General features: G+C 37.4%; 1 protein-coding gene across 4 annotated transcripts in view; it reads left to right on the top strand.

Moving 5' to 3' along the window:
• The window catches only part of GCC2 (GRIP and coiled-coil domain containing 2), a 64,972-nt gene extending 40,992 nt beyond the window's left edge, over positions 1 to 23,980 (top strand). For 3 of the 4 annotated variants that reach the window (XM_015074789.3, XM_053200359.1, XM_027069401.2), the window contains exons 18-23: positions 1,169 to 1,345; positions 3,910 to 4,127; positions 5,803 to 5,997; positions 7,005 to 7,144; positions 15,854 to 16,055; positions 22,284 to 23,980. In XM_015074789.3, the coding sequence (XP_014930275.2) occupies positions 1,169 to 1,345; positions 3,910 to 4,127; positions 5,803 to 5,997; positions 7,005 to 7,144; positions 15,854 to 16,055; positions 22,284 to 22,354 (1,003 nt within the window). In that variant the 3' untranslated portion in view covers positions 22,355 to 23,980. The remainder of the gene's footprint in view (positions 1 to 1,168; positions 1,346 to 3,909; positions 4,128 to 5,802; positions 5,998 to 7,004; positions 7,145 to 15,853; positions 16,056 to 22,283) is intronic. The other variant, XM_053200358.1, reaches the window with a different exon arrangement.
• Positions 23,981 to 25,232: the final 1,252 nt, after the last annotated feature.

Raw genomic sequence — 25,232 nt, 5'->3', positions numbered from 1 at the left:
CTCCCCCCCCCCTCAAAAACAAACATTTAAAATTTAATTAAGCTAAATAGAAATTGCTTTAAAACATTTTGCTTATTTCAAAAAGTTTTAAATTAAGTACTAAATTCTAGTCTGGAATTAAATTATTCTTTTTAAATTTATGACCATGTCAATTATTTGTTTCTGTAGTATGTTTTTAATGCATCTTTAAAACTAGCATAAGATCACTTTTGTAAATTACTTGAAGGTATGCTAGGAATATTAAACAAGGTATTCTACAGCAAATGTGTTTTATAAGTAGAGAGTCAGTGTTGAAAACAATTTTACATCTGCCTCTTACTATTCTAGGACTAAATATTCTGCAATGTTTGTATGTTTACACTTTTGCTACTTTTTATTTAAGTATCTATTAAATATGGGAACTATAGACTGAAAAATGAGATATTTTCTCTGTCAACCCATTTTCAAATTTCAAAGCAGAAATTGAATATTGACACATTTAATATGAAAATGTCAGCATCTGCAAGAGCCCTTTTTGAAAATTTTTGTGCTGTTCTTTTTTTTTTTTTTAGTGTTTATTCTGAGAGAAAGAGTGTGAGTGGAGGAGGGGCAGAGAAAGAGGGAGAGAGAATCTCAAGCAGGCTCTGCACTGTCAGCGCAGAGCCCGACATGGGGCTTGATCTCATGAACCATGAGATCATGACCTGAGCCGAAATCAAGTCGGACTCTTAACCAGCTGAGCACCCAGGCACCTCTAGAGCCTTTTTTGATCGTGCTGGAATTTTGGATTCAAATTATTTTAATGTAAATGTTTTACATTCCTTCTATTTTCTTATGCATTAAATGCTTTTTTTTTTTAAGGAAATTAAGCTTAGACCTGATTTTTTTTTTAACTAAAAGCGTAGCACTATAACAAAATGGGCTATTTTAATACCATTCAATGCTCTCTTCTCCATTTGAATATGAAATTTATAAATTCACAGCCTTTTTTGTAAATCTGCATTTGCCTAAGACACAAAATCTGACTCTAATGAATTCTATAACTGAGTTCTTCCAATTATACTTCGCTTAAAATAGTCCATAATAATAACAAGAATATGACATTAAAAGATCAAATGATTAAAGTAAAATTTATTTGAAACCAGGTTTACGTCTTCCAAAATTTTTTGTAAAACTGTTTCTGTTTTAGAGAACACCTGGAAATGCTGATTGATCAACTAAAAATCAAATTACAGGACACCCAAAATAACTTACAGATCAACGTATCTGAACTTCAGATGTTACAGTCTGAACATGACACTCTGCTAGAAAGACATAACAAGATGCTGCAGGAAACTGTATCCAAAGAGGCAGAACTCCGGGAAAAGTAAGGTTGCTAGCAGCACTAACAGTGTTTATACTGGGCAGCAAAATATTTCCTTGCTAGAACTCCTAAAGTGTTGCTCCTTGGGATAAATTGAAAATAAGAAACAGATATTCCTAAAGGCTTGGTAACTTTGTTTTCCTATCTTAAAGCCCTCCTTTTTTATTGTTTTTATGCTTCACTTTTTTAAAAAACAATTAACTTTATCTGTTCATCCAATATTCTGTCTCTCCTATGGCCTTCATGACCAGAATGTTTCTTTTAAAAAAACCCACTTTCCAACTCAAGTTTCAAATTCTAAGCATTTTTCTTTCTCTCGAGAGGAAAACATTCAGACAGCTGCTGGCTGAAAAGGAATATACAACTTACCTTTGCAACTGTCTTCAACTTGTTATATTATTACTGTTAATCAGTACTTTCAGTAGACCTTAGGGGTACTGGCAGGAGGAGTAGATTATTGTGAACAAGGAACTTTGGATTCCTAATGAAGAAGTTGGGTGGTAATATTTGTTGTATCTTAGACTAAGGAAAAGAGTTCTTCATTGAGCATCATTCATCAAGGATGTTGGAATACTTTACATGTCTCAGGTATGCTTTTAATACCTACCTAATCTATGGTAATCTCAAAAACTTCATTTTATTGGCTTTCTAATCTTTTAGCAGTGTAATTTATATAAGTTAAACATGTAAATCAAAAGTTTCCAGGAAGATCTACCGATTTTCTAGCTCCTTATCATCGGAGTTTACCATGAGATTAGCTTAAGTATAGTGACGCTTGCTTGCTCTTTACATTAGAAATTTCCCACACTTATTCTTTACTCTAGAAAAGTTATTGCAAAATATATTGCTAACACAAGTAAAAGTGCAAATGATGCCTCTAAAGTTCAATAAATATTTTTTCAGTACCTACTATGTGCCAGGCACTCTTAGTCCTAGAAACTTCACAGCATTTGAGATATCTTTAGAGGTCTTAACCCCCTTCTTCACACATATTAAGAGTAATATTGTTACTATCTGTGTCCCAGTATGAAGAAATAGCCTTTTCTTTATAAATCCTCTTCTTTTTTTAACCATCTTAATATTTATACTTTCTCTATATGAGATTGTAAAAACATCTCAAGAGGAATAACTGGGCTGAGAAGCTAATACCTACTACATTGCCCAGAGGATACAGCTACTATAAACACATCAATAACAGCTGAGACGGATGGTAAACTTCCATCAGCACAATTGTTCCAGGTCCAGGTTGGGATTCAAGCTTCTAGCTTTTAACTAGGTAAAGTCAGAAGTGTCACTGATACCACGTGCAAACTACCAACCTGACCCTAGCTCTAAAATGTAGCTATTATCTTCCTTAGAAAATTGTTGTGACTGCCGATGATTCTTCCTTTACTTTCGTGGCAGATACTATTTAAACAAAGGCTTACGAAAAAAGCAGGCTTGAGGGGTAACATATACACTAGCATTTTCTGAATTCATTGATCCAGTATAAATTTGGCAATTAAGAAACCTTTTCTGAAGCATATGATATTTTTATTGTATGTCACGCTTTAGCCACTAAATTTTGTTTTAAAACTATATGGTGTGCATATGTGTAGCACATAGGAAATAGCTCTTGGAAAGCTACATGTTGAACCAGTAACAATGTCTGTGCCTGAAGTTGGGATTTTACACTGTGGGGGTGGAATTGAATAAAAGAAGACTCTCACTTCTTTCTGTAATTGGTTCCATATTGTTTGAATTTTTATGAGAGTACTTGTGGCTCCCTTGCATTAAAAGAAAACTTTTTTTTTTCTTTTTACCAAATCCAAACATAAAACATCAAGACTATAAGTGAACAATTAAACATAGTGGTTCCCAAATTATAGTTGCATAGCTAGCATCAGGCTGACAACATAAAAATTGCATGCAAAACTGCTAAAAGTAGGCAATTTCTAGGACCACCTCCAGACATTCTGATTCAGTGGCTCTAGGATGAGAACTAGATGTTTATGTTTTTAACAAGGGACCCAATGATTCTACTGTGCAGCAAGATCTTAAAACAGCTGTAATAAACCAAGTCTATGTGTTTCAGAGTTTTGCATTACTTGGCTCAGAATGGCTCAGAAAACTTTCCATAAGGCTTTCCCTAAGGCTTTATTTATGAATCAAAAGAAAGTATTCATTTTTGTGTTTCCAAGGTAATACAGAAAAGGTACAGTAATCCTATTACCACATAAGATAACTTGAAAGGGGGACAATTTAAAATATAATTATTTTATGCTCTAAATTTAACCCTATTTTCTGATAAATGATGAAGGAAGTTCCTCATCTGAACCATTGTAACATGGTTACTCAAATGAGGTTCCTCATGAACTATAGAACACAGAAATGATTTGAACTAGATGACTGCCAAAGTCCACAGATGGTTAGCACAGCTAGTACCATTATAGATGCTTTTAGAAGTTAGTTCATACATTTAGTAAATATCTCAGGGCTAATGATCTAATAGAACCCAGTTGAGAAAAGCTGAGTCAGCATGACAAGTTGAAAGATCTCCTATGAAGTAAGTTCCTCTCACCCTTCAGGTTGTGTTCAATACAGTCCGAGAACATGATGCTAAAGTCTGAACATGCACAGACTGTGAGTCAACTGACGTCCCAAAATGAGGTCCTTCGCAGCAGCTTCCGTGATCAAGTGCGCCATTTGCAGGAAGAGCACAGAAAGACAATGGAAACTTTACAGCAGCAACTCTCCAAAGTGGAAGCTCAGCTTTTCCAGCTTAAGAGTGAACCGACCACAAGAAGTATGTGTGTATGCATGAAAACATTGGTTGTTCATGTTCTCATGTATTTATGTCACTTAAATACATTCTCCACAAGTTCATAAGAAAATAGAAAATGTATCAGGTGAAAGCCAGTGCCAATGAATTTTGGATTAGCTTACTGAGAAGATATTTGAACCATTTGAACCCTTGTTGATTATACTTATAGCCACCTCCTCACCTCTTACAGTACTGACTTTCACGTGTTTGTTACCCTCTGTGTGACACTATTTCCTGTTCTCTCACTCAGACATAACCTGCAGTCTCATGACATGTATCCAAATTCCAGTATTCACTGAATCTGATGTTCTCCACTGTTGATCACCAAATGTATCTGTTTTGTGATTAGGATTATGAGAGTTAGCAGCTTACTAACAGCAACTGGGCAACAATGAACTTGTAGGATCAATTGGCCAATATAGTTTCTTCCCTTTAAAATTTCTGCTTAATTAGATGGGTGCCATGGTGGCTCAGTTGATTAAGTGTCCGACTCTTGATTTCGGCTCAGTCATGATCTCATGGTTCATGAGATTGAGCATGGAGCCTGCTTAGAATTCTTTCTCCCTCCCTCTCTCTCTGCCCCTCCCCTGTTCATGTGCATATTCTCTCTCTCTCTCTCTCTCTCTCTCTCTCTCTCTCAAAATAAATAAACCTTAAAAGAAAGAAAGAAATGAGGTAACTTCATGGAATGGAAAATAAATGAAATTGGAATTTAACAGATCTGGGTTAGAATTCTTACCCCTAACCCTACTATGATACCTTGGACAAAGTCATTTAATTTCTCTGACCTTTGGGTTTCTTGGGATTAATAAAGTAATGTGTTTGAAAGTGCCTTACAGATCTTACAGATCTATGCAAGTGTTCATTATCAGCAAACAGGAAAGCCTGGCCTGAGGAGTGTAATAGATCCCTGCCCTGGGTGCTAGGCCTTTCTTTGGCTAAACACTGAAGTTATGAAGAGGCAGTGGTAGGAACCAGCAGAGGTAAAGGTGTAAGGCAGTAATAAACAAGAATATCTGTCCAGGAAATTTCAGCAAGAGTGTTGTGTCAGAAAGCATGCAGCTATCTGAAATAACTAATCCTCAAAAACAGAGTCTAGTTTTAGAATTTCTGCCAGTATTTTGCAACAGTATAGCTCTATTACAATATTTAATAGTATATTTTATCTAGGTGGTAGCAATTAATTTATAGCTTCTGTTGAAATTATTTAAGTGATTAAAAGTTCAATAACTTCTATTTTAATAAATTTTTAGTACTGACAGAAATTCTTTTTTTTAATTTTTTTTTTAACATTTATTTATTTTTGAGACAGAGAGAGACAGAGCATGAGTAGGGAAGGGTCAGAGAGAGAGGGAGACACAGAATCCAAAACAGGCTCCAGGCTCTGAGCTGTCAGCCCAGAGCCCGATGTGGGGCTCGAACTCACGGACCACGAGATCATGACCTGAGCCGAAGTCAGACGCCCAACCGACTGAGCCACCCAGGCGCCCCTAGCTTAGAAATTCTTTATGCACCTATTACTTGTCTTCTAGTTCTTCAAATTCCCTATCATACCATTTGACATCCCTATGATCATTTTAATCTCATCGTGTATCTTAGTGAATGCTGAATCCATGGTTTCGAACAATCTCACACTTTTAAAAAAAAAATTTAATAGGCCCAGCTTCTTCCCACCAACCTTTGAAGAACCTTCGAGAAAGGAGAAGCACAGACCTTCCCCTACCAGACATGTACACCATAACCCGGGAGGAGGGAGAAGGAATGGAGACAACTGACACAGAGTCTGTATCTTCCTCTGGCACTCACACACAGTCTTTAGAGCAACTGCTTAATTCTCCTGAAACTAAACTTGGTAAGTCTCTCTCTTTGGGTATGTTTTTCTTATTTAGCTCTGTTGTCTTATCTAATAAATCCTAACCCTTAAGTTATACTTGTTTTTTTTAACTACTCTAGGAAAATTTCTTTCAGTGTTCCACCCCAAATGGAAGACTCTTCTACAGAATGAAGCAATTGTTTGTTTGTTTTTAATGCTAGTTCTGCTCTAAGCTTGAGCCAGAAATAGATGGTTGTAAGCTATGTAGTATTAGAAAGTAGGATGAACTATTCTCTCACCCTTCTAAGAAACTGACAGCTTTCATTTATTCCTCTGGGTGACTTAGTAGTGCTAAACGTATTTAAATATGGTAAAGTTTTGGTACATGTTAGTCTTACCTGTCATGAACATTAATGTTCATAATTCAGAGAGACTCTATCCTCTAACTGAAGTTTCAGGATCTAGAGTAAGGAGTGTTTGTGTCCATGGTCACTGATTGTGGTGTGGGTGGAAACTGCAGTTAGTCGTCCAGGCAAGGTTAGTAGTAATGGCATGGAGGCATCATGAGAGACTGGCAGCAGACTCAAGAATCAGATCTGCCAAAATTCCTTGTCAACTTCGAGCCTGTTCCTTCTCTATAAAATTTGAATAATGATACCTACCCACTTCATATAAAATTCTTACAAGCATCCATGATATAAACGATTGGTGAATGTTACTACTCCCCTTGTTTATAAGTAAAATGACATAAACTCTTGGGACATAGAGGAGTGTGAGTAGTGAAACTGATAGAACTGTCTACAAATTCTAGAACTGGGGTTCATAGAACTTGAATGCAGTTAGATTACATGCTTTACAACAGAGATTCTGCCTTATTAGTGTTACATTCAACATGTAACGGAGATATGTTGAATAGAAGAATGACAGAGAGTGGACCTGAGTAATATTGCAAACTAAAATATCCATACTTAGATATATTTCTTACTTAGAATCTTCATCTATAATCTCTGATTTTGAGAATTAATTACTGGAACAACATCTTGCAGAGCCTCCTTTATGGCATGCTGAATTTACCAAAGAAGAATTGGTTCAAAAGCTCAGTTCTACCACAAAAAGCGCTGATCACTTAAATGTCCTGCTTCGGGAAACAGAAGCAACCAATGCAATCCTTATGGAGCAAATTAAGGTAAGATCAAACACTGCCACCCAGAAAATACTCTTTGTACCAGATTGGTTTTCTTGACCGCACCCCCTACTCTCACAGATGAGACACATCCATCACATCTTGATTGTTTATGACACTACATTCCTGAAACTGAGAAATACTACTTGCTTTGGTATGTGTTATATATAGGAAGACTACTTTAATTCCTGCTTTTTCTAAGAAACCATAATAGATTCAGAAATAGATTAGAGTAGGTTCACAAGTCATTGTTCCACATGTGCTTATGTAAAACTCAAATAGGTATGGGCCCTTAAGTTCTAAAGATAAACCGTAGACACTTCTCATTCATATCATTCAGCTGATATTTATGGCCCTAAACTACTTATCACAATTGTGGGTAGAGATAGGAAGGTAGCATAGGAAGCTTTCCTATTTAAAAGCAACAGTAGAAGGGAGAAGCCAAGATGGCAGAACAGCATGGAAGTTTTTCTTGTGTCTCATGTCCATGAGATACAGCCAGATCAACACTAAACCATCCTGCACACCTAGAAAACTGAGGATTAACACAACAATCTGCACAACTTGAACCACAAAATTCAGCAGGTACGTAGCACAGAGAGGTGAACTGGGGAAGAGAGAGGCCGTGGAGGGCAGGGAGCCATTTTTGCATGTGGAGAGGATGGAGGTGGGGAGAATACGGGAAAAGCACCCCCCCCCCGACCAAAGCAGCTGGAAAGAAAGTAGAACCATGGAAACAGCTGCAGGGACTCAACTAAAAATGGAGAAAGGAAAAAGAAAGGGTTTAAACTCTGTTAAGACTCTATAAACAGGGCAAGTACAGAGTCTGAAGCTCTGCAACACAATACCTGGCGATGCTCTGGTGAGAAGAGTGAATCCCCAGGAGCAGAGTGAAGCCTGGGGGTCTTTGGACCACATGGGAGAGGCAGTTCCCCTGCTGGGAGGACACCTGGTAGAGGCTCTGTGACTCCCCCAAAGGCAAGGCCCCAGTGGACCTGGAAGAACAACCGTATCTACTGGTTCTGGAACAAGGTTGCTGGGGGTGAAGCCTGGTGCCAAATGTGTGTGGTGATTTGTCATAATCCCTAAAATGCTGCTGCTACCCGATTGCGTGAACTTTTTCTGGGGTGGGCTGGCACCTAGCCGCAGTCCCTGGGTACCAGCAGCAGCGCAGTCCCACGAATGTTCCTGGGTGCAGCCAGCACCTGGCCATTGCTTGGTGACACCCTCCCGCAGAGGGACAGAACAGGTCAAAGCCACAGTTCCTCAGAAGTAAGGGGTGGGGAAAAACAGCCACATGTGAGATAAAACTCAGGAGGGAGGTTCTGCCTGGGGCATGGCCACAGACTGTGTAAAGCCGGGGAGTGGACAGGAGCCGAAGACAAAGGACGGTACTTAAGACAAAGGATGTGTGTGTGATTGCTGATCAGGGAGAACAGAGTTCTGATACGAGAGACTGGGTAGCTGGATGACACCATTATCACCGCTCTTGCACATGCATATACACACCTACAAGCGCCACACCAATCCACCCCAGTAAGCTAAGCAGCACCATCTAGTGAAGAATGAGCCGTTACACTAAGCCCCACCCAACCAGGCCAACCTCGCTCTTCAGGAGCATGAGTCTCTCCATCTGCTTAGTTTATGGACTAAACTAAAGCTATTATTAAAGCTATTCATATTATTAAAGCTATTCATAGTTGGACTTCTAGAGAAAAATGAAGTCGTTTCTATCATATTTCAGTCTGTTCACTGGTCCATTTATTCAATTTTCCCTTTTTTTTCTTTTCCTTTTTTCTCTTTTTCATTTCTTTTTCTTGGATACAGAAAGAGAAAAACTTCATTTTTGTTTTCAATTTTTATTACAAATATTTTTCTTTAATTTTTTTCTATTATATTTTTTACATTTATGTAAATTTTTTTGAATTCTATTTTATTTCCATCACTTCATTTTATTCTACTTTAATCTATTCATTTCTTCAAATTTTCAAAAGATTTCCTTTTTTTCCTTCTTTCTTTCCCTTTTTCTCTGATCTATTAAGCCCCTTTCAACACCCAGACTAAAACACACTTAGGATCTATCATCACTTATTTGAGTTTTGTGTGTGTGGGTGTGTGTGCGCGTGTTTAATTTTTCAATTTTAATATTTTTTTAATTTTAATTTTTTTACCTCATTAATTCCTTTTTTCTCTTCAAAATGATGAAATAAAGGAATTCACCCCAAAAGAAAGAGCAGGAAGAAATGAAAGAGGCTTAACTAACACAGATACAAGCAAGATGTCTGAATCAGAATTTAGAAGCACAATAATAATACTAGCTGGATTCGAAAATAGATTAGAATCCCTTTCTGCAGAGATAAAAGAAGTAAAAGCCAGTCAGGATGAAATAAAAAATATTGTAACTGAGCTGAAATCTTGAATGGATGCCATGGCGTCAAGGATGGATGAGACAGAGCAGAGAATCAGTGATATAGAGGACAAACTTATGGAGAATAATGAAGCAGAAAAAAAGAGGGAGACTAAGGAAAAAGAGCACAATTTAAGAATTAGAGAAATCAGTGACTCATTAAAAAGGAACAACGTTAGAATCATAGGGGTCCCAGAAGATGAAGAGAGAGAAAAAGAGGTAGAAGGGTTATGGGAGCAAATCATAGCAGAAAACTTTCCTAAGCTGGGGGAAGACACAGACATCAAAATCCAGGAAGCACAGAGGACTCCCATTAGATTAAAAAAACCCAACCATCATCAAGGCCTATCATAGTCAAATTCACAAAATACTCAGGCAAGGAGAGAATGATGAAAGCAGCAAAGGAAAAAAAGTCCTTAACCTACAAGGGAAGACAAATCAGATTTGCAGCAGACCTGTCCACAGAAACTTGGCAAGCCAGAAAGGAGTGGCAGGATATATTCAATGTGGTGAATCAGAAAAAATATGCAGCCAAGAACTCTTTATCCAGCAAGGCTGTCATTCAAAATAGAAGGACAGATTAAAAGTTTCCCAGACAAACAAAAATTAAAGGAGTTTGTGACTACTAAACCAGCCCTGGAAGAAATTTTAAGGGGGGACACCCTGAGAGAGAAAAGACAAAAAAATAAAGACCAAAAGGAACAAAGATAGAAAGGACCAGAGAACACCACCAGGAACTCCCAACTCTACAAGCACAAGCAACATAATGGCAATAAATTCATATCTTTCAGTACTCTAAACGTCAATGGACTAAATGCTCAAATCAAAAGACATAGGGTAACAAAATGGGTAAGAAAACAAGATCCATCTATATGCTGTTTACAAGACACACACTTTAATCTAAAGATACCTTCAGATTGAAAGTAAGGGGATGGAGAACCATCTGCCATGCTAATGGTCAATAAAAGAAAGCCAGAGTAGCTATACTTATATCAGACAATCTAGACTTTAAAATAAAGACTGTAACAAGAGATGAAGAAGGGCATTATATCATAATTAAGGGGTCTATCCACCAAGAAGACCTGACAGTTGTAAACATTTATGCGCCAACTGTGGAAACACCCAAATATATAAATCAATTAATCACAAACATAAAAAAACTCATTGATAACAATACCATAATAGTAGGGGACTTCAACACCCCCACTTCCAGCAATAGACAGATCATCTAATCAAAAAACCAACAAGGAAACAATGTCTTTGAATGAAACACTGGACCAGATGGACTTAATATATATGCAGAAGATTTCATCCTAAAGCAGTGGAATATACATTTGTCTCTAGTGCACATAGATCGTTCTCCAGAATAGACCACATACTGGGACATAAATCAGCCCTCAACAAGTACAAAAAGATGGAGATCATACCGTGCATATTTTCAGACCACAGTGCTATGAAACTTGAAATTAACCACAAGAAAAAATTTGGAAAGGTTACAAATACTTGGAGACTAAAGAACATCCTACTAAAGAATGAATGGGCTAACCAAGAAGGTGAAGAGGAAATTAAAAAGTGCATGGAAGCCAATGAAAATGATAACACTACAACCCAAAGCCTCTGGGACACAGCAAAGGCGGTCATAAGAGGAAAGTATATAAGAATCCAAGCCTTCCTAAAGAAGGAAGAAAGGTCTCAGATACACAACCTAGCCTTACATCTTGAAGATCTGCAAAAAGAACAGCAAATAAAACTCAAAACCAGCAGAAGACAGGAAATAATAAAGACTAGAGCCAAAATAATGCTATCAGAACCAAAATAAAACAAAACAAGACAGTAGAACAGATCGATGAAACCAGAAGATGTTTCTTCGAAAGAATTAACAACATTGATAAACTACTAGCCAGTTGGATCAAAAAGAAAAAAGGAAACGACCCAAATAAATAAAATCAACAATGAAAGAGGAGAGATCACAACCAACACAGCAGAAATACAATCAACAGTAAGAGAATATTATGAGCAATTATATGCCAATAAAATGGGCAATCTGGAAGAAATGGACAAATTCCTAGAAACATATACACTATCAAAACTGAAACCGGAAGAAATAGAAAATTTGAACAGACCCATAACCCATAAAGAAATCAAATTCATAATCAAAAATCCCAAAAAGACAAGAGTCCAGGGCCAGATGGCTTTCCAGGGGAATTCTACCCTACATTTAAAGAGGAGTTAACACCTATTCTCTTGAAGCTGTTCCAAAATATAGAAATGGAAGCTGTTCCAAAATATAGAAATAGAAATGTTCCAAAAAATAGAAAACTTCCAAACTCTTTCTATGAAGCCAGCATTACCTTGATTCCAAAACCAGAGACGCCACTAAAAAGGAGAACAAAAAACCAATATCTACCAAACATTTAAGGAAGAGTTAACACGTATTCTGTTGAAGCTGTTCCAAAAAATAGAAATGGAAGGGAAATTTCAAAACTCTTTCTTGAGTCCAACATTACCTTAATTCCAAAACCAGAGACCCCACTAAAAAGGAGAACGAACTATAGACCAATATCCCTGATGAACATGGATGCAAAAATCCTCAACAAGATTTTAGCCAACCAGATCCACCAATACATTAAAAAAATTATTCACGGCGATCCAGTGGGATTTATACCTGGGATGCAGGGCTGGTTCAATATCCGCAAAACAATCAATGTGATTTATCACATCAATGAAAGAAAGGACAGGAACCATATGATCTCAAGATGCAGAGAAAGCATTTAACAAAATATAGCATCCTTTCTTGATTAAAAAAAAAAACCCTCAAGAAAGTAAGGATAGAAGGATCATACCTCAAGATCATAAAAGCCATATACGAAAGACCCAATGCTAATATCATCCTCAGGAACAAGACAGATTGTCCACTCTCACCACATAGTATTGGAAGTCTTAGCCTCAGCAATCAGACAACACAAAGAAATAAAAAGCATCCACATTGGCCAGGAGGAGGTCAAACTTACACTCTTCACAGATGACATGATACTCTATATGGAAAACCCAAAAGAGTCCACAAAAAACTGCTAGAACTGATTCATGAATTCAGCAAAATCGCAGGATATAAAATCAATGCACAGAAATTGCTTGCGTTCCTATACACCAACAATGAAGCAACAGAAAGAGAAATCAAGGAATTGATCCCATTCACAATTGCACCAAAAACCATAAAATACCTAGGAACAAACATAACCAAAGAGGTGAAAAAAAATCATACACTGAAAACTGTAGAAAGCTTATGAAAGAAATTGAAGAAGACACAAAAACATGGAAAAATATCCATGCTCCTGGATAGGAAGAACAAATACTGTTAAAATGTCAATACTATCCAAAGCAATCTACATATTCAATGCCATCCCTATCAAAATAACACCAGCATTCTTCACAGAGCTACAACAACCAATCCTAAAATTTATATGGATCCAGAAAAGACCCTGAATAGCCAAAGCAATCTTGAAAAGAGGCATAACAATCCCAGAATTCAAGCTGTATTACAAAGCTGTAATCATCAGGACAGTATGGTACTGGCACAAAAACAGACACACAGATCAATGGTCAGAATAGAGAACCCAGAAATGGACCACAAATGTATGGCCAACTAATCTTTGACAAAGGAGGAAAGACTATCCAATGGAATAAAGACAGTCTGTTCAGCAACTGGTGCTGGGAAAATTGGACAGCAATATGCAGAAAACTGAACCTGGACCACTTTCTTACACCATACACAAAAATAAACTCAAAATGGATGAAAGGCCTAAATGTGAGACAGGAAGCCATCAAAATCCTCGAGGAGAAAGCAAGCAAAAACCTCTTTGACCTTGGCCGCAGCAACTTCTTAATACATCTCTGGAGGCAAGGGAAACAAAAGCAAAAATTAACTGTTGGGACCTCACCAAAATAAAAAGCTCCTGCACAACGAAGGAAACAATCAGCAAAACTAAAAGGCAACTGATGGAATGGGAGAAAATATTTGCAAACGACATATCAGATAAAGGGTTAGTATCCAAAATCTATAAAGAACTTATCATACTCAACACCCAAAAAACAAATAATCCAGTGAAGAAAAGGGAAAAAGACATGAATAGACACTTCTCCAAGGAAGACATCCATATGGCCACCCGACACATTAAAAAATACCCAACATCACTCATCATCAGGGAAATACAAATCAAAACCACAATGAGATACCACCTCACACCTGTCAGAATGGCTAACATTAACAACTCGGGCATCAATAGATGTTGGTGAGGAGGCAGAGAAAGAGGATCTCTTTTGCACTGCTGGTGGGAATGCAAACTGGTGCAGCCACTCTGGAAAACAGTATGGAAGTTCCTCAAAAAATTAAAAATAGAACTATGTACGATCCAGCAATTACACTACGAGGTATTTATCCAAAGGGATACAGATATGCTGTTTCGAAGGGGCACATGCACCCCAATGTTAATAGCAGCACTAATAATAATAGCCAAAGTATGGAAGGAGCCCAAATATCCATCGATGGATGAATGGATAAAGAAGTATATATAGTATACTTCTATATATATGGTATATATAGACAATGGAGTATCACTCGGCAATCAAAAAGAATGAAATCTTGCCATTTACAAGTATGTGGATGGAACTAAGGGTATTATGCTAAGCAAAATTAGAGAAAGACAAATACCATATGACTTCATTCATATGAGGACTTTAAGACACAGAACAGGTGAACATAAGGGAACGTAAGCAAAAATAACATAAACAGGGAGGGGACAAAACATAAGAGACTCTTAAATATAGAGAACAAACAGAGGGTTACTGGAGGGGTTGTGGGAGGGGGGATGGGCTAAATGGGTAAGGGGCATTAAGGAATCTACTCCTGAAATCATTGTTGCACTATATGCTAACTAATTTGGATGTAAATTAAAAATTTTTTTTTAATTTAAAAATTAAAATAAATAAATAAAAGCGACACTAGAAACACATGGTAATAGATTGTGGTGCAGTTGAGGGTTACATAATGCACCCAGGCTCACTGCTAAGTCACTTCTCCAAAAATAGTCCTATTACTTATTGTGCAATTCTCATGAGCCAGGCCCTTGGCTTTACATAGACCATCTCATTTAATCCTCACATCACTGATGAGAGAAATGATTGAAGCTGATAAGTGGGGAGCAACATTGCAGCTCTTGTATGTCTGGAGAGCACATGGCTTCTGCCCTGTACATGCTTGTCCAAATAGGCTCTCCTTCGGTGGAGAGCCTCAGCTCTCCTTGTTCAGTTAACTGTTTTATACTGAGTTATTACATTATTCATAGTAAATTGTATATACTATGACATTCACTTCTAAATATTGTAATATGCATCTGTATAAAATAACATTTTCTACATATTCCAAACATTTTCACATATAACAAATTGCTAACTAGTCCAATGAGTCTAAGTGACTATTCAAATGTTGTATTTCCACAAATTTACATTCCTGAATGATTTCTTCGACCTTATTGTCACTTTTCAGAATGACCGTAGATTTTAGGACCGAGTTTGCTAACTTTCCTGGACTAACATAAAATGATGAAGTATAACTATTTTTGTCTGTTTCAACCCACAAATCTCCAAAGACTTTAACATTTTGCCATCTTTTCTATCACCCTTTGCCCCATTTTTTTTGGTAATATCTTAGATCATCTTATATTCCTTATATTTACTCTGTCATGGACTTGGCTTTTGTTTTGGTGAAATGCTGTGCATCATGTAAACATAACTTCACTGTGGACACCGTGACTACCTGCAGTCTGTGAGCAGGGCAGGGAAGGGGTTTGTGGCCCTTGTTTTCAAACTCTGGCTTGCCCTCTTCACAGCATGTCTTATTCCACAGCCCTGAGCCCACTGGTTTACTTTCTGTAGAGAACAGGAGATGGAGGGAGCACCATAGTACCAACCTATGTAGGCTTTATATCAGTCCCCCATTTTCAGCCCCAATTTCCGTGCTCCTCTGTACTTCTGAGGCAGGAGCTTCTTGGTATTTTTGTGGAATCCATTGTGTCCTCCTGTCAGTGGTAGTTGGTAAGCTGCTGGACTGAGTCTTGTCCACTTTATCTGTTTCTCATCTTTTAGGAATTTCTTGATATTTCTATCTGCTTTTTTTCTTTTCTCCTACTCTCTTTTAGTCATTTTTGGGGGGCATTTCAGCAGGAAGGGAAGAAAAGTGCATGTGTTCAGTCCACCATTTTTAACCCAAAGCTCCTAAAACCATTTTTAACTCATTTATTTAATATCAGCTCCTCAAAAGTGAAATAAGAAGACTGGAAAGAAATCAGGAACGAGAAAAGTCTGTAGCTAACCTGGAGTACTTGAAGAATGTCTTGCTCCAATTCATTTTCCTGAAACCAGGTAGTGAGAAAGAAAGACTGCTTCCTGTTATAGATACAATGCTGCAGCTCAGCCCTGAAGAAAAGGGAAAACTTGCTGCAATTGCTCAAGGTACGTGAAGGAAAGTATTAGAACTTCTGTTTCATAACTTACACTAAATGCTGCCTTGTGGATGAGACTTTGTGTGTGCTCTTACAATCTTTTTCATGACACTATGACTTAAAATATGAGTTCTATCATATGTGTAACCTGTGACTAGATTTGAAAAGGTAACATTATGTAATTTTAAGATGCATCAAAATACAATACAGTGTTTAGTTAGATCTTTTGAATAGTGGACTTGTAATTCTAGCATTGAATTCTATCAAAGAATGTGGTTTTATTTTATATGATACTTTTTTTTTTAACTTGTGTTGGTTTAGTCTTTCTTGCTTCATGTCCACCTTTACCTCTTTTCCCCCAAAGAGTCTAAAGGCAACAATGATATGGCTCAACACTTGGTCCATATCATACCCAACAGTCCATTTCTTAAGGAACATTCAGCTTTAAAGCTGTCCTGTGTTTGGAGTTTAGATTTTCTATCAAATAGATTTAATACTGTGATTTCATTAACTCCTTTAAAATGATGCACATATAGCTGCTGTAGTTACCTGACTTAAGACTGCGTCTTAAGGATCATGGTTTAATTTTTGTTAGTTTCAAATGTTTTTATCACTGACCCTTTCAAGCATGCAGGCAGAATACTGTCATGTCCCTTATAGTTCTCAGTCATCTTTAACAGTTTTCAACTCATGGTCAGACTTCTTTTGACAGGGGAAGAGCAGAGCTAGAGATTTTAAAACAAGTTCCACACATCATATGATTTCCCCAGCAAATATTTGCTGTGTATTGGACCCCTGTGCTGTCTACACCAAGTTCACCCTCAGTGTTCCCATTATCATAGATGTCTTTCTACAGCATCGCAAATAGGGCTCACACACTGTATCTGGTTGATGTCCCTTAAGCTTTGTCTTATTGTTATTATCTATAGCATTTCCATGTTCTTTTTTGTAGTATGTCGATTATTATTTGAAGAAACTGGTCATTTTCCTACAGAAGCTCAGTTCTGAATTTGGCACTTGGAGATAGCATTTAACTTGTTCCATTATTGCCTATAAATAGGAAGTTAGATCTCTGATTAGATCCAGGTGTAAATGGGTGGGGTGGGAAACAAAAAATACCTCATAGGTAATGTTGTATAATTTCTGAGACATCGTATCAGTAAGCGCAGAATGTCCAGTTGTCCCACTTTTGACTGGTTTACCTCATGTTGGTGCTCTTTAACATGTTCTTCTATTCCCTATAAGTCCTGATTAAACTGGTAATGCTGGAGAGTGGTGCTCAAAATTGAGCAGGTATCAGAATCATCTGTTGCAATGATTAAAACTCAGATTGCTGGACACGCCCCTCCCCACCAAGTTTCTGATTCAATAGATTCAAGAGTTCGCATTTTTAACAAGTTCCCAGATGATACTGATGCTCTGGGGACCTGGTCTGGTGACTATACCTTGAGAACCCCTGATCTAGAGGACTGATACGATTCGGGGTTTGTTGTTTGTTTGTTTGGTTGGTTGGTTTTGGTTTTGCAGAAATACTTCATACATAGTGCTGATTGTTTCTTTCAAAATGTTGTCTTACAATATATCTGAGTAATGATGAGGGAGGAAGATTCTCAAGTAACCTCAGTTCTGCTAATTGTAGGGCACATTACCTTAGCTACAATTGTATTTTTGTCACAAGAACCAAAATAAGAATACATAATGTACATTTTTTGTAATTTAGTTATCCTGATAATAAATTTGCTTTTATATATTACTTTTTGTTTATTCTACCAAAGTTAAAACTATTTTTTTCATTGTAAAATTAACCAGGACTTTAGGAATGACATGTGTATTTTTAAATTAAAACATACTACAATGAAATGATCTCAAAATACTTAGCATATCTAACAGTCTTTTTTAAGGCCCAGATATTTAATGTTATGTAGGTGTTACATTCAAGTGGCTCCTGTAAGTTGAGTGCCTGTTGATTAAAAGATCTCAAAGAGACTAACTTAAGGGTTCTGATAACACAGATGTTAGTGATCATCCCACAGGGTATATATAAGAAGCTCATTAGAAACCCAGAACTCTAATACAGGTTTTTTGCTAAGTCCCGTAAACGTATACGAAAATTCCCTAAACTACTATACGTTATAAAGATTATTCACTTATCTCTTATCTATGTGAACAAACAAAAGAAAACTTATAAAAATTGAATTAGAAACAGCTGTAGTCTGGCAGCAGGTAGAGATACAGCTTAAGCAAGAATTATTAAACTGGAAGATGGGTCAGAAGGAATCATTCAGAATTCAGCATGGAAACACAATGGAGGAAAAAAAACCCAGAAAAGTAATAGATTTAGAGGATAGAATGAAGACATCTAACATATATTTAATAATTGAAGTTCTAGAAGGAGAGGACAGGAAAGAATGAGGTAGAGATGGTATTGAAGAGAGTGGCTAAAAATTTTTCAGAGCTGCTGAAGGACATCCCTCCACACATTTGAAAAATCTCAATACAATTTCAAGTAGGATAAATAAAAGGAAGTGTACCTCTTCACATAAAAGTGAAAATGCCCCCTAAAAGAATAGAGAAAAGTCTCAAAAGAAGACCCATTACCTCATTACCTTTAAAGGAGTGATAGGCTCACAGTGTACTTTTCCGTGACATTGGTGGAGTACTGTCTTTCGCATGCTATAAGATATAAATGTGAACCTTGGGGCAGCTGGGTGGCTCAGTCAGTTAAGCGTCCAACTTCAGCTCAGGTCATGATGTTGCAGTTCATGAGTTCAAGCCCCACGTCAGGCTGTCTGCTGTCAGTGCAGAGTCAGCTTCCAATCCTCTGTTCACCTCTCTGCCCTTCCCCTGCTCCTGCGCATACGTGCACTCTCAAAAATAAACATTAAAAAAAAACAATAACTGTGAACCTTGAGAAAATATTTCTCAAGATCTTTTCTGATAGAAACTTCAAGAATTCACCTCCATTGGAAATGCTCAACTATGTACTTCATGTATAAGGAAAAGGTAAGTAGAAGGTCAGAGATACAAGAAGGAATGCCATGCACAGGAAACCTGTCACCACACTACGGAAAAGGGTCCTGGGCCCCATCAGCCAGACCAAGGACATTTACCAGGACTTGGAAACAATAGACCACGTTACAGATGTCCAGAGTACCAGAAGAGAGGGTCTGAGGGCTGCTCTTCCTGACAGTGAAAGGAATGGGACCATAAAAGCAAAGAACACAAGTACCTCTTGCCCCCTTCATCTCCTTTGAAGCAGGGTTTATACTCTGATTTTGTGTAGAGATTATACCAATATTTTTCATTCAGGTTGGTAATCACTAATGGATGTTGAAATTAATTTGGTGAATCACATACAGAACATTTTTTTTAATTGAGACAATGAGACAAACATCAGACTATCTTGAATCTGATAAGGGTAAGAATTGTTTCTTGAAGTTCCCTGGGTATATGTGTGAATGTTGGTTTCTGTCTGACTGTATCAGACAGATGTTTGCCTTTCTGTGCATCTGGGTCACAAATATTTGAGAAACATTAACTTAGGGGATAAAGTAGGTTTTCTACCTCTGACAGGTGATGTCCAACTCCTTGTAATAAGCACCCAATAAGGACCCAACTTGCCCCACGGGCAAGTGTCATTAGCTGCTCAAAGCTGCCTGTCACATCTCTACATAAGGCAAAACAACACAAAGTGCTACGTTAGTCCCCAAACAAGTAACATGAAGAAATACTGCTCAGTAGCATAGGTTGTTGCTCTGCATGTGGTGCAAATGTTAACTCCCCTGCTTCCCTCATGTTGGATCCCAGCACCATTCACAGGCTGCGGATTTCTCTTCTTCTTGAGCCACAACTTGAGGTAAGCAGGTTGTTGGTCATATCGTGCTTCTCTTTGAAAGACTAGAATCTCAACTTGGCTGCTCAAGTAAGAGCAAAGTTTGCTTCTCTACATCTTTACTCCCCAACTAGGTTATAATTTGCAGAACTGTGTATTGTTCCTTACTGTACAGTGTTGCCAAAATCTAATACTTTATAGAAGTAAGTAAAGAGGAAAAATACCTAAAACTAATAGAAGAACCAATTTTACCTCAATTAAGAAAAAAAAAAGAAAGAAAAAGAAAAAGGCTAACAATTCAATAGGAAAAAAGGTGAAGACCGTGAAGCTTTTTTGATCATCTCCAGACTGGCAGGAAGAGAACACTCACATACTCACTGTACGGGCCTGATTTGGTTTGAAGAGGATGTAGAATTTTATCAGAAGAGAGCAATTACTCAGTGCAGGAGCAAATACACCCTATCTCAGCCTTTCTGTGGTCCTTGTTTACCAGAGAGGAGCAGCTGCCCCAGGGGTGCCTGGGTGGCTCATTTGGTTGAGCAGCCGGCTTCAGCTTAGGTCATGATTTCACGGCTCGTGAGTTCAAGCCCCGCGTCAGGCTCTGTGCTGACAGCTCAGAGCCTGGAGCCTGCTTCGGATCTATGTCTCCCTCTCTCTCTGCCCCTAACCCACTTGCATTCTGTCTCTGTCTCTCTCAAAAGTAAATAAACGTTAAAAAAACAAAAAACAAAAAAACAGCTGCCCAGAACATTGCATGGGGCAGAGTCCTGCCAGATCTGAGACACAGATCAGGTCATGATCTCACAGTTTGAGGATTCCGGTCCCACGGCAGGATCTGTGCTGATGGCGTGGAGCCTGCTTGGGATTCTGTCTCTCCGTCTCTCTCTGCCCCTCCCCACTCCCACTCTCTCTCTCTCTCTCTCTCTCTCTCTCTCTCTCTCTCTCAAAAATAAACATTTTTTAAAAGGTTAAATAATAATAAAATAAAGTTCCTCTATTTAAAATTTTGAAAATGCCTTTCTGCATGAGATCCACTTGTGATACATTATACATGCTTGAAAACACAGAAGAGCATCTGGGAGAGAGTATACTGAATTTAATAGTCATCACTTTTGGGGAGAAGTGGGAAGGTGGCAAAGGACATATAATAAGAAGAGGGGTTCACTTTTTTTAAGGTTGTAAAACTTGCAAATCATATATATTAATATTCAAGTCATAGTAAGAAGACAACAATAAAGGAGGCCTTGTCTGAAATTTTCTTGGAAGCCCAGAATTTTTCTGAATTTTAAGACAGGATTTGTTTGTGTTGATCATAAAAAAGATAAAAGGAAACTGGAACACTCAATACAAAATGATATAATCCCCTGGGAAAAGTTTAGCATTTTTTTATAAAGTTAAACATGCTTACTGTATAATAACAATCCCACTCAGAGGTATTTATCCAAGAGAAATGAAAGCCTTTGTTCACACAACAAACTGCACAAACCTAACCACTGAATGATACACTTTAAAAGGGTGAATCTTATGGTATGCAGATCATTTCTCAATAAATGTTAAAATTAAAAACCCATGCACAAACGTTTTTAGCAGTTTTATTTTAAATTGGAAAAAAATAGAAACAGCTCAGATATCCTTCACTGGTAAATGAATAAAACAAACTAGTCTGGTACAGCCACACAGAGGAATCTACTCAGCAGTAAAAAGGAATGAACTACTGATACACACGGAACATGGACAATTCTCAAATGCATCCTCCTAAGTGAAAGGAACCAAACTCCAAAGATACACAATGTAATTAAATTTATGACTTTCTAGAAAAGGCAAAAAGGTAGGGATGGTGGTGTTATACCTAAAAAGGATGAATTTTACCATGAGTAAATTATACCTCAGTGTATTTGATTTTAAAATGATTACAGGGCGCCTGGGTGGCTTGGTCGGTTAAGCGTCCCACTTCGGCTCAGGTCATGATCTCATGGTCTGTGAGTTCAAGCCCCGCGTCGGGCTCTGTGCTGACAGCTCAGAGCCTGGAGCCTGTTTCAGATTCTGTGTCTCCCTCTCTCTCTGCCCCTCCCCTGTTCATGCTCTGTCTCTCTGTGTCTCAAAAATAAATAAACGTTAAAAAAATTTTTTTAAATGATTAAAAACAATGCTTTTTGTTTGTCTTGGTTTCATTTTGAGGTTTACCACAAAACTATTGGGTTTAGATTCTAAGTTATGTAAGGCTTCTGTTTTAAAAGAATGTAAAAATTCCCCTTATTGTCAATAATACTTAGTTGTGCTGGGGAGTTTATTTTGGAATTGTCTAATGGAGAAAGCAAATACTGAAAGTTCAAGAACATACTTGTAATGTCAAAGTATGGTATGAAAAGATTAATGCCTTTTTTTTTCTTTTTTAACTTTCCAAAGGTGAGGAAGAAAATGCTTCCCGTTCCTCTGGCTGGGCATCCTATCTGCATAGTTGGTCTGGACTTCGATAGATTGACAGGAAAACATTATTTATTTACCAGATAGAACCCATTTGGCAAAAAAGTTTCACATACGTTGCTGTCATTCTTTTGTCCAATAGTGTGTGTATATATTCACATCTATATATATTTATACATATCTATGTCAGATGTATTTTAAAAGTCTCCGCTTGAAGTAAAAGTATGAAGTAAGTACAGCAGCCTGAAGTGTTGATACCAGTCCACAGCCCTTTGACTTTGTGACCTCCCATGTGTGCTACCAGATGAAAACACCAAGAACGAAGTCACTCCCTTCTTCTGTAGAACCTCAGGACCCGCCTGTTTCTGGGCAGTACTGTGAATTTTGAAGTTAAATTTTGGTACAGTACCAACTGGAATTTAGGTTTTTAAAATAATGTTACAAGACTGTTTATTGCAAGATCAGACTTGCAGATGGATTATTATTATAAATTGTTAAAGAAAACTTGTTAATTAGAATATGAAGGAAAATACTTTATTGGTAAAGTTGACATGTTTATTAAGAGATTATAAAGGAAATATGTGCAGTTAATTATGAAACTAAAATACAGTTTAATTACTTTAAAATGAACTGTCCTTTTTTTTCTCTAAAGTATATTATCTCAAAACTCATTATGTTGTTAGAGACTCTACCATTGGCTGGTGTGACACGGAACATGAACGTAGGGGACCAAGCTCATTACCTCGGGGTGATTTCATGATGTCTCTCCAGGCTCTTGAGGGGACTCATCCACTTTTAAGCCATGAATCTGTTTTGAGAATTCTTTCCATCTCCCCTAATAAAAACTTATCAGCACATTGATTCTGTCATTAGCATTGTATCTAATATGAGAGTGAGTGGTGCTTCCCGTGGCCCAGCAGACATGCCATTCCATGAACTCCATCACAAGGAGCTTCAGGAAGACACCTTAGAGGCTGGGGTCATGGTTCCACAGGTCTTGTGAATAACTTTAGGTGGTGGTGGTACCTGCCTTTGATTCCTCTGAGTATATTTTATAGACTAGATCAAAATTGTGTTCCTAAATCATAAATTTGAGAATTCCATTTTTAATATTTATTTGATGGAAAAATCACCACACAGTATGCTCTGTAAAGTTCTCTTAAGCCTTCCAATTTATACCCTAATTTTCAGTCTCAGCTGGTGAACTGACTTTATATTTTGGTTACTCAGAACATTTGTTTCCAATTTAATTTAACTGAAATTTGCTGCTGACATGTTGAGTTTGTTCTTTAAAGAATATCTCCTATTTCTGTCTTTCCTCCTGTTTTAGAAGAACAGACTTATCTAGTGAATGTATTAATGAAAATGCATCCATTTCAGAGCTGACTTTAAAAGTTTAGCTTTTTTACTTTATGAACTGTGAAGATGTGTATGCCAGCAGCATACTATGTAACTACTAGTATTTAAATAAATTTCACTTTAAGTCTAGGCCTTTTTGAAGTCTATATAAACTTGTTTTGAAATACAGTCTCTGCTTATGAATGTAATAACAAAAATACCTTTTTGCATGATAAAAAAATTATTACCTTGATTACAAAAGTGATATTCTTTCATGGCTTCAGCAATGAGAGGAAATGTAATGATTATTTTAATATTTCTATTAAATATATTTAACTGCATATTGTATTTTTATGCCTACTCTTTTTCTGTTAGACACTGTCTCTTTGGGGTTTTTTAGTCCATGAATTGGCATTGCAAATTCTTTCACTGCTTTCTTCAGACAGTTGGGACCTAGAATGTCATTTGCTTGAGAGAACTGACATTTTGGTGCATAAAGTGTAGCCATGATGCCTTCCATGTCTGACATCTACCTTCCAGCTGGATCCGGGAGCCACATTTAGCCTTACTTTGGGCACCTCTCAAGTTCCAGCCTCTTCTGTGATGTAGGCCTCTCTTGTATACAGTGAGATTTGCTTATGCTCCAAACTGTGTAAGATCAAGAATTATATTCCTTTAAACAAACTTTCACAATTACATTCCTTTAAACAAACTTTGGCAGAAGTGTAATTGAATTGCTTACTAGCAAAGCTAAGGCTTGGAAAGGCATGCAGCGTTTTGTGTTCTTTTTAAGCCCCATGTTAGCTAATGATGTCACTGGAAATACATAGTATTGAGGAATGTGAAATTTCCAATAAAGACACAATTTGGTATTTGGTGACACAAAAAAAGTACTCGTACTATGAGTAAGTTGGAATGTAGGTTGCAATTTGGTTTAAGACTATTCTGTTTTGATTTGGTTATCTGAAAATCAGCTATTATTTCAAAATGAATATACACTAGGTAAAACAACCTGATACAACTTTGCAGGTGTCTTTGAGCTAATTTTTACCCATGAGTGTTAAAAAGGATTTGGTTATTTATGCATAAGTTATATATAGCAGAAAAATCTTTTCCTCCTGCATTCAAAATGTGATTACATGGCCTTCAAATTGTTACTTTAAAAAAAACAGCAAGGTGCATATGAATAGAACACTGAATATTGTTCAATATTAATATGGTGAAGAAATAAGATTTCAGTTTCAATAATGTAGATGACCACCCCAGCTTCCCTTTGAGGTGAGCTCAGTTAGAACCCATAGTGGTTAACACTCCAAATGTCTGCCTAGACTTGAAGACGACAACAATCCTTTCCACCCCTGCCTCTCACTGGGAACTTTTGCCCCACCACCATACCAGGAGGCAACCATAGGCCCAACCAGAATCACCTGAACCAGGCACAGAGCCCTAACCCAGGCGAAATTGATTAGATTCAATGATGTGGATTTGGTACTACAGAGTCAAGTCCGCATTTCTGTGTAACTCAAATTATGACAAAGACAGGAGCTCTGGGAGGCCCAGAAAGAGCAAGGAAAGCTCACCTAGAAAGCACAA

This window comes from Acinonyx jubatus, chromosome A3 (genome assembly GCF_027475565.1).
Source record: "Acinonyx jubatus isolate Ajub_Pintada_27869175 chromosome A3, VMU_Ajub_asm_v1.0, whole genome shotgun sequence".
Lineage (NCBI taxonomy): Eukaryota > Metazoa > Chordata > Mammalia > Carnivora > Felidae > Acinonyx > Acinonyx jubatus.
Note: the sequence above shows the minus strand (reverse complement) of the source record. Positions and strands in the feature narration are given on the sequence as shown.